General features: G+C 55.7%; 1 protein-coding gene across 1 annotated transcript in view; it reads left to right on the top strand.

Moving 5' to 3' along the window:
• The window catches only part of LHFPL4 (LHFPL tetraspan subfamily member 4), a 29387-nt gene extending 20014 nt beyond the window's left edge, over positions 1 to 9373 (top strand). The window contains exons 3-4 of the mRNA XM_060180765.1: positions 5178 to 5417; positions 8154 to 9373. Of these exons, the coding sequence (XP_060036748.1) occupies positions 5178 to 5417; positions 8154 to 8254 (341 nt within the window). The 3' untranslated portion in view covers positions 8255 to 9373. The remainder of the gene's footprint in view (positions 1 to 5177; positions 5418 to 8153) is intronic.
• Positions 9374 to 9632: the final 259 nt, after the last annotated feature.

The following is a 9632-nucleotide window of genomic DNA, read 5'->3' on the forward strand; positions in this document are numbered from 1 at the left end:
TGAGGAGATGGAGGCCGAGCCCCTCTGGCTGTCCAGCCCCTGCCTCTCGGTGATCCACTCCAACACTGGGTCCCTTCCTTGCCGCCCCACACAGACTGGACCAAGCTGGCCATGGGAGCGTGCAGCATCCCCACATCGGCAGGTGGATGAGGGGGCTCGGCCATGCTCTCTGCTCCATGCTCCGCTCCATCCACACTCCATCCGCTGCCTGGGATGCAGGTGTGGTGACTGGGGCACCTGAGGCCAGCAGACAGGTGTCCCCTACCTCCCCGGATGTCAGCCGGTGCTGTCCCCTGTTCCCCAGGTCCCTCACACAGAGGGTCCTCAGCCCCAGAGCCTCTGCTGGACTCAATTTCCTTTCCTTCCTTCCCTTCTCACTTTTCCCCCTTCTTGCTGAGGCTTTTCCATTCCAGGCCAAGGCAGAGAGAAGGGGAGAGTACAGTGCCAAAGCTGCCCTGGAGCCACAGTGCTCCCAGGCTCGAACCCAGTTTGCATACGTGACAAAGCAAGTGGCATCCGAGTGAGCCACTTCACCTACCCTCCTGTCTTCCATGGTGACAGGAGCATACGTTCCTGGCCATCGCCAGGATTGAACAGTGAGCCCAAAGGCACAGCTGAGCAAGGGCCGGGGATGCCCCGTGCAGGGGCTATGCAACCTCTCCCTGCTGTCTCTGTCCCAATGAGAGGATGATCACCTGCATCTGGGTATGATGAGCTGCCCGAGGGGATTCCAGCCCTGCCCTGTACTGGCACAAGGCCAGCCATGCCTACCTTCCCTGGTGTTTTTGCCCCTCCAGGGCCCAGAGCAGAGATGCCCAGATCTAGCTGGCTGTGTGGCTTTTATCCAGTTGCTGGGCATCTGGGTGGTTTCTGACTGAACGGCAGCCTCACCTGGGACACTGCCCACCCCCAGGACCAAGCCCTCTTCCCCACTATCACCCAGGATGAAGCCTTTGCCCCCCACAACCCCTCAGAGCCAAGCCCTCTGCCCCACTGACCCTCAGGACCAAGCCCTCTCCCCCACTACTACCCAGAATCAAGCCCTCTCTCCCACTACCCCCAGAGCCAAACCCTCTTCCCTACTGCCCCTCAGGACCAAGCCCTCTCCCCCACTACCCCCCAGAATCAAGCCCTCTCCCCCACTACCCCCCAAAGCCAAGCCCTCTCCTCAACTATCCCCCAGAGCCAAGCCCTCTCCTCCACTGCCCCTCAGGACCAAGCCCTCTCCCCCACCACCCCCTCAGGACCAAGCCCTCTCCCCTACTACCCCCCAGAATCAAGCCCTCTCCCCCACTGCCCCCCAGAGCCAAGCCCTCTCCCCCACTGCCCCTCAGGACCAAGCCCTCTCCCCGACTGCCCCCCAGAGCCAAGCCCTCTCCTCCACTGCCCCCCAGATATATGTCCTATTTGTGGTGGTCTGGTTGTTTATAGGAGACCTTTCAGAACTTCTTTCAGGGCAGGCTTGGTGATGGTTGCTTCCTTCAACTGTTGCTTGTCTGAGAAGGTTTTGATGCTTCCATCTAGTCTGAATGACAGTCTAGCAGGATATAGTATTCTTGGCTGAAAGCCTTTCTCATTGAGCACTCGATAGATATCTTGCCATTCTCTTCTGGCCTGTAGTGTTTGTATGGAGAAGTCTGCTGCTAATCTCAGGGGTTTTCCTTTGTAGGTGACTCTTTGTTTTTCTCTTGCAGCTTTGAGGATCCTTTCTTTATCCTTATTCCTTTCCAATCTAAGTATGATATGTCTTGGTGTCTTTAGGTCTGGGTTAATTCTGTTTGGGACCCTCTGGGCTTCTTGAATCTTTATGTCTTTGGTGTTGTCTGGACTAGAGAAATTTTCAGCTATTATAGCCTGGAGAATGCTTTCTTCCTCCCCTTCTCTTTCTTCCTCTGGTAAGCCAATAATGCGTATATTGTTTCTTTTGAAGTCATCCCATAGGACTCTGTTGTTGTTTTCAGCATCTCTTAATCTCTTTTTGAGATCTCTTACTTCTTTTTTAGTTGTCTCTAATTCATCCTCAATCTTGCTAATTCTGTCTTCAGCCTCATTGATTCTATTCTCTCTGCCCTCTACTGCTTTCTGGAGTTCATCTATTTTGTTGCTACGGAAGAAGGGCAAACGCTAGAAGAAGAAAAAGTTGCCCTGCTCTGATACTGTTTTAGCTTGTTCAGCTAGTTGCCTTCTTAGCTCAGCGATTTCAGCTTTCAGCTCTCTAATAACCATGAGATAATTAGAATTTTCTTCCATTTTCTCATTTGTTGTTCCTGCATTTCTGATTACAATTTTTTCAAATTCTTTACTCACTCCTATTATTATTTCCTTAGCTAATGTTTGGATGTTGAACTCGTTGTTTTGTGCTTCACCCTCTGGAGGACTTTTAGCTGGACTCTTGTCCTGGTTCGAGTCTCCAATATTTTTTCTTGTTGTTTTAACCATTTTATATATGTTAACAGTTTTTTCAATCCCTGAGTTGGAGCTCGGTGGTGTAAAAGCCTCTTTTTTTTTTCTTCCCTGTAGGCTATGGGAGCCTGAGGGCTTTTAAACTATCAATAGGCTTCTTAGCTTAATCACTGACTCCTGACCAAGAGATAAAGCAGGGTGTGGCAGAGATAATCTAGTGGTTATGCAAAGAGACTTACACAGCCCCTCAGCTATGCCACCGAGGTATAGGTCTTCTCCTGAGTTTCCCGGTTAGATCTCTGTCTCCTGGTGTCCCTCCCTGTTGCTGCTCCAGATTCTGAGGGTAGTAGCAATGGAGACTCAGAGTTGCACTTAGTGAGTCTCTGGGGAGTCCTTTCCTCCCTTCAGCTGTCCCCTTGTTGTGGAGCAGACTGGAGGTGGTGTCTCCACTGATAAACTGTTGAACTGTTAGCAGCCACTTAATCTCTCCTTAGGCCCCTCTCTCCTCTCTGTCACCAGCCACGCATGTTTGTACTCACGGGTGATTTACTGGGTTCCTGTGGTCATTCTAGTCCTGTCTTGTTTCGGTCCGGGTGGTCTCCTTTGGTATTCCTAGTTGATCCAGGAGAGGAGAGGAGAGGAGAGGAGAGGAGAGGAGAGGAGAGGAGAGGAGAGGAGAGGAGAGGAGAGGAGAGGAGAGGAGAGGAGAGGAGAGGAGAGGAGAGGAGAGAAAGCGATCTGCTGCTCGTAGCTCCGCCTCCGGAAGTCGAATCAACACTGCCCCCCAGAGCCAAGCCCTCTCCCCCACTGCCCCCCAGAACCAAGCCCCCTCCACCACTGTCCTGTGCATCAGCCAGGGCTCAGCAAGTAGCAGGCACTCAGCCTCCTTGTGGGAGGGGAGATGGAGGAAGAGCAGAGAGGTCAAGGGTTCCGGAGGACAGGACAGGAGGGATGTCAGTGCATGGTGAGCAGGGCAGAGGGGGCCAGGTACCAAGTGGGGAGCTTGTAGCTGGAGCCAGGCAAGGGAGCCCCTGGTGGAGTTGGCAAGGCAGTGCTGGGCAGGAGCCAGGCAGGAGCCTCCTGAGGGGACCGGGAATGCTTCGCAGTTTCCATGCAGGAGAGGAAATACTGTGTAGGGGCAGGGAAGGGTGTCCTTTCTCCCAGGATCTTTCTCATCCCTCCTTGTGGTGGGGTTCAGAACCAGAGGTGGCGGGGGTTGAGGGCTGGGGGCCCACAGGTGGGGTGAGAGGCTCAACCTTCTGGCCCATTTGAGGGTGATGGCTGGAGGGTGTCACCTTCTCCTGGGACCCCCTTCCCACCCTGCCCCTCCTCTCATGTGCCCTGAACTCCAGCCCTGGGGAGTTCTAAGCCCACAGCAGCCCCCCACCCCCAGCTTCCTGCTCCATGTTGTGGGGGCATCCTGGGAGTTGCTGGAACTTTCTATTCACCAGGCTCATGCTTGCCTGGGGCTTTTTACAGTTGCCTTTCCCTTCACAGCTGAGGGTGTGTTTGCTCACAGTGCAGAGGGAGAGGACAGTGATGGGGGAGGGACAGGGGAGTGTCAGGGGAGGGGATAGATCTGGGGCAGGGAACAGTGATGGGAGAGGGAACAGTGATGGGAAGGGGACAGAGCTGGAGGAGGGGACAGTTCTAGGAAAGAGGGGACATTGCTGGTGGAATCCTATGCTGGTGGAGAAGGGTGCAGGCCAGGGGAGGCTGTGGATGGATGGGGGACTCACAGGCCTCAAGACCACCTCTGGCTGGCTGGATGCACGAGGGAGCCGGCCAGGCCAAAGGTCCCACCCCAGAGCCTGTTCCAGGAGATGGGCCTGGGGAACAGAGATCAGCTTCCCCACTTTGTCACTGCTGTCATCTAAAACCTGGGTCAGCCCCATGGGCCTGACATGAAGACCTCAGGCCTCAGACCCTTTGGCAAATGAAGGAGGCTGTACAGGGCCCAGGAGGCCACAGCTGGGTCCCCTCTGAGCTGCAGCCTGCTTGGCTAGGGAAGCCAGCAGTGGTGGGGAGGGTAGGGGTCTTGGAGGACTGGTAAGTAGGCATGCGAGTGTGTGTGTGTTCGGGGGGGGGGTTGCTGCCACCCTCAGTTTCCAGAAGACATGCTGATGACTCAGTGTGGAGAGGGGTGGGAGCTGGGGACACAGTGGTGACAGGCAGGCAGTACAGGCTGGGGGACAGCAAGGCCCGTGTCTTTTAGTGGCCTTGCTCCTGGGACAAGAAGCTTGAGGCTCTGCTCCCATTGGAGTCCAGGTTCAGCCCCTGTCTCCCAACCCTGGGAGGGACACACACACACACACACAAGGGTGACAGGGACATAAGGACAGGCCCTAAAGTGGCCTATGCTCAACCTATCCCTGCAGCTTGAAACAAGGGAAGTGGAGGTGGTGGCCAGTTGGTGGCACATGTGGTTGAGCACACGTTACAATGTGCAAGGACCCGGTTCAAGCCCCTGGTCCCCACCTGTAGGAGGAAAGCTTTGCGAATGGTGAAGCAGGGCTGCAGGTGTCTCTCTGTCTGTCTCCCTCTCCATATCTCCCATCTCTAGATTTCTGGCTGTCTCTATCCCATAAAGATAATAGAAACAAGGGAAATGGCGCTTAGTGGACGAGCCTGTCAGAGTGACTGGCAGATGGCAGAGGGGGAGAGGAAGGCTCCGGGAGGAGAGGCTGGCGGGTGTTAGGGGGCCGGGCAGGCACAGCTTCCAGAAGCCCTGGGAGTGACAGCCCCTTTCTCTCCCCCACACGCCGCTGGCCCAGCACTGTGCCTAGTGCTAGGCTGCATGATCTTCCCTGATGGCTGGGACGCCGAGACCATCCGGGACATGTGTGGGGCCAAGACGGGCAAGTACTCGCTGGGGGACTGCTCGGTGCGCTGGGCCTACATCCTGGCCATCATCGGCATCCTCAACGCCCTCATCCTCTCCTTCCTCGCCTTCGTGCTGGGCAACCGGCAGACGGACCTGCTGCTGCAGGAGGAGCTCAAACAGGAGAACCAAGGTGAATAGGGGCGTGGCCGCCTGCGGGATGTTGGGGCTTGGGGGGATCCCCTTCAGGGCAGACCCCCAGAAGCGCAGGAGGAGAGGCAGTCCCAGAAGATGACAAGGCACACCTGTGTGTGTTGGTCCTGGTGGAATGAGGGCTGCCTATTCACAAGGCTTTCACATTGCCGGGGCTGCTTTTTCTTTTTAAGTTTTTATTTTGTTTTGATGTTATTTATTATTATTTATTATTTGATAAGACAGAGAGAAATCAATAGAGGAGGGGGACAGAGAGATAGAGACACCTGCAGACCTGCTTCACCGCTCGTGAAGCTTCCCCCTTGCAGGTGGGGAGCAGGGGCTTGACCCCAGGTTCTTCTTCTTCTAGCGTTTGCCAACCCAGGTCCTTATGCAGGGTGACATGCGCACTTCACCCAGGTGCACCACCGCCCAGCCCCTGGCTTTATCATCCAGGCAGTGAGACAGACACAGAGAGGGAGACATCAGCACCAGAGCTTCTCCCACCTGGTGCCACGGCTTGAACCAGGCTGTGCTTGCGGCAAGGCAGGTGCCCTGCCTAGTGAGCTCTCTCTTAGTTCCCAACAGAGCAATTAAAATAGATGTATATTGGGGCCACTAGTGATGTACCCAGTAGAGTACACATGTTCAAGGCCCCTCACGCTGTCCTCACCTATCTCCCCTCTCAGTTTCTCTGTGTCTCTAACCAATAAATAAAATATTGGGGCCAGGAGTGGTATACCTGGTTAAGCACACACTTTATAGTGTGCAAAGACTCAAGTTCAAGCCCCCAGTCCCCACCAGCAGGAAGATAGCTTCACAAGCAGCGAAGTAGGGCTGCATGTGTCTCTCTGTTTTTCTCCCAACCTCCCTCTTGCCTCTCAACTTCTCTCTGTCTCTATCCAATAATAAATAAATAAAAATGTGGTCTGGGAGGTGGCGCAGTGGATAAAGCACTGGATTCTCAAGCATGAGGTCCCTAGTTTAATCCCTGACAGCACATGTACCAGAGTGATATCTCTTTCTTTCTCTCTCTCCTCCTATCTTTCTCATTAATAATAAATAAAATCTTAAATATACCACTATAAAAATAAATAAATAAAACTATAAATTTTTTTCTAAAACAAGGGAATATTAATTTTTTTTAAAAATTATTATTATTATTATTTATATATTATTGGATAGAGACAGAGAGAAATTGAAAGAGGGAGGGGAGATAGAGAGGTAGAGAGACAGAGAGACACTTGCAACCCTTCTTCACCACTTGTGAAGCTTTCCCCCTGCAGGTAGGGACCAGGGACTTGAACTTGCATCCTTGCGCATTGTAATGTGAGCTTAACCAGGTGTGCCACCACCTGGCCCCTAAAAAATTCTTTTAAAATAAATAAATAGTGGTCCGGGAGGTGGTACAGTGGTTAAAATAAAGCACTGGACTCTCAAGCATGAGGTCCTGAGTTCAATCCCTGGCAGCACTTGTACCAGAGTGATGTTTGCTTCTTTCTCTCTCTCCTCATATCCCTATCATTCATAAATAAATAAAAGTTTTTTAAGAAAAATAAATAATAAATAAATAAAATATTTTAAGACTTATTTATTAATGAGAGAGAGAAAGAGAACCAGAGCATCACTCTGGCACATGTGGTACTGGGGATTGAACCCGAGACCGCAAACTTATAGGCCCATCATGCTACATGCACCACCTCTCAGACTGCATGCAGAATTGTGGACTTTTTTTTCCCCCCACCAGCTCTGGCAACCACCCTACTCACTCCGGGGGCTTGAACTGGGATCCTTGTGTCAGTCCTTGTACTTCGCGCTATGTGCACTTAACCCAGTGCACCACCGCCAGGTCCCCCTTAGATTTATTTTATATTTATTAATAGGAAGAGAGAGAGAGCCAGAGCATCATTCTGGTACATGAACTGCTGGGGATTGAACTTGGAACCTATTGCTCGAGAGCCCAATGTCACAGCCCCGCCCCACACCCAGTTCCCCTGACCCTTCTCTGCAGCCTGGCCTCACAGACTGGGGGGGGGGGGGGGGAGGTGAGCAGTGTCCCCACAGTCAGGCTAACCCCACCTGCTGCAGGGGGACCCATGTCCCCTCCATGCTCTTCCTGACTCAGAGCTGCAGGTGGGAACATGTGGTGCCTGTGAATAGACACCCGTCCGTCTGTCTTGAGAGTCACAAGTAGCCATTTTATACATAGTCCTCTCCTGGGGTTTCTGCCTTGAGGCAGGTTGACCTAAGAAGTGCCCCCCCTCCCCAGCCAGGAACTTCCTTGGCACATGGGGAAATGGAGGGCAGAGTGGTCAGGGTGTCCTGCCCAGAGCCCCTCTAGAGTCAGAGCCCCTCCCTCAGTCAGCCAGTTGCTCCTCCCTGGGGTGCCCAGGCTGACCTCTGTGTGCCCCCTATACCCTCCCCCCCTTTCTCCAGGTCTGAGGTGTCCCTGTGAGCACAGAGCCTGGAAATGTTAAGCCTGCCTCTGAGGAGGTGGCTTCTGGGCCCCCAAAGAGCCCAGTGTCAAAGTGGCACCCCAAAGGGGTGCCACACATGTGCACACGCACCCCCATCTCAAGCTCCCCAGGGCAGGGACAGCATCTGCAGCCTCCAGAGTCACCCGGACAGGTGGCTGAGTCGCCCATCTTGGGGTTGGGACTGGCCGGGCCTGCCTCCCTCCCTCCAGCCCCTTACACCCAGTTTCCCCACCCTGACTGTCTGCTTCCTTCTCTTGCAGACTTCGTGGGCACCACAGTGAGCTCTGTGCTGCGGCCAACTGGTGACGTGTCCGGCTGGGGGGTCCTCCCCTGCCCCGTGGCTCACTCCCAGGGACCCTGAAGCCGCCCCCAGGAGCTCACCCGCCAGCCCATGCAGGTTTCTGCCCTTCCTCCTTCTCCTCCTCCTCCGCTGGGCTGAGGACTCAGCACTCTGCTGCGAGCCCCCAGGCTGTGTGCAGAGCTTGGGGTGCCCCTGGGAGGGGAGCCCGCAGACCTGCCAGGCCTCAGCTGACCCCTCATGTCCCTCCTGGCTGGGCCAGGCTCTCTGGCCCTGGGTCCCTGCCTCCTGCAGAAACTCACTTCTGACATGGCGGCCTGGCCGACGGGACCCTCTGCTGCTCCTTTTTGCTGTCTCGGGTGCCTGATGCCCCCAGCCTGCCCCCCCCTCCCAAGCAACTGACCACATGACCACAGTGGAACCAGCCTGCCCCAGAGGGGCCAGCAGGGGGCGCCTTGACTCTAGGCCGGACTGCCTCACCAGGGACTGGACCCTTGAACCCGGCCCACTGTTTTGTACAGACTTCTTGGCCTGTGGCCGGGGGCTGGGGGCTGGGGAAGGCACCCCCAGAGTCGGGGCATAGGGGAAGCAGCACCCCCGGCCCCTGCCCGTGGCCCCTCACCCCGGGCATCTGCCAAAGGCAGAGACTGTCTTGCCTCTTTGATACTTTTCTGCGTCACTTGAACTTGCAGGTCACCTTTCAACAGGGTACCCCTGTCCCCATCCCAGGCCTCTCCCCCTGCCCCCCTGCCCCTCCACCCTTTCCTGGCCCCTCCTCTCACCTTGCCAGACACCTGAGCCTGCAGCAAGGCTCAGGTGTGTACGTGAGTGTGCGTGTGCCTGTGGCCCACGGCCATCCTTCACCTCCAGCTCCTGGGTCCAGGGCTGCCCAGCCAGAGAGCAGCATGGGTACATGGGCCTGGTGGCCTGGGCCCCTCCCTGCCCCCCAACCCAACACCTGGACCTGAGATCTGGGGCCCAACATGGATCCTGAACGCAGCCAGGTGTGGGAGTGCTGACCTGGGAACACCCCCCAAGCCCCTCCACCTCCTCCAGTGCCCACCCCACCACCTGCACTGGGACCCATGGGGGCCCCAGGCTGAGTGAGGTGGGGAGGCCCATGGGGGGGGGGGCAAAGTGTGGAACACGTTTTTCAAAGATCCAGGCCAAAGTCCACTGTTGGGGGGATTGTGGGGGGGTGGCGGAGGTAGGGGAGGGCAGCAGGAGGAGGAAGGAAGGAAGGAGGGAGGGAGGGAGGGAGAGCCAGCACAGGGGTGGAGGCTGGGAAGGACTGAGGATGGGGACGAAGGGGGCCTGCAGGGGCAGGGTGGGGAGAGCACCCCCACAAGGATGCCTGGCCACCCAAGGGGGCTCCCGAAGCCACGGTGGCTCTGCATCCAGGAGCCGAGTGCCGGGACAGCAGATGGCACCTGGTGTGGCC

This window comes from Erinaceus europaeus, chromosome 21 (genome assembly GCF_950295315.1).
Source record: "Erinaceus europaeus chromosome 21, mEriEur2.1, whole genome shotgun sequence".
Taxonomy (NCBI): domain Eukaryota; kingdom Metazoa; phylum Chordata; class Mammalia; order Eulipotyphla; family Erinaceidae; genus Erinaceus; species Erinaceus europaeus.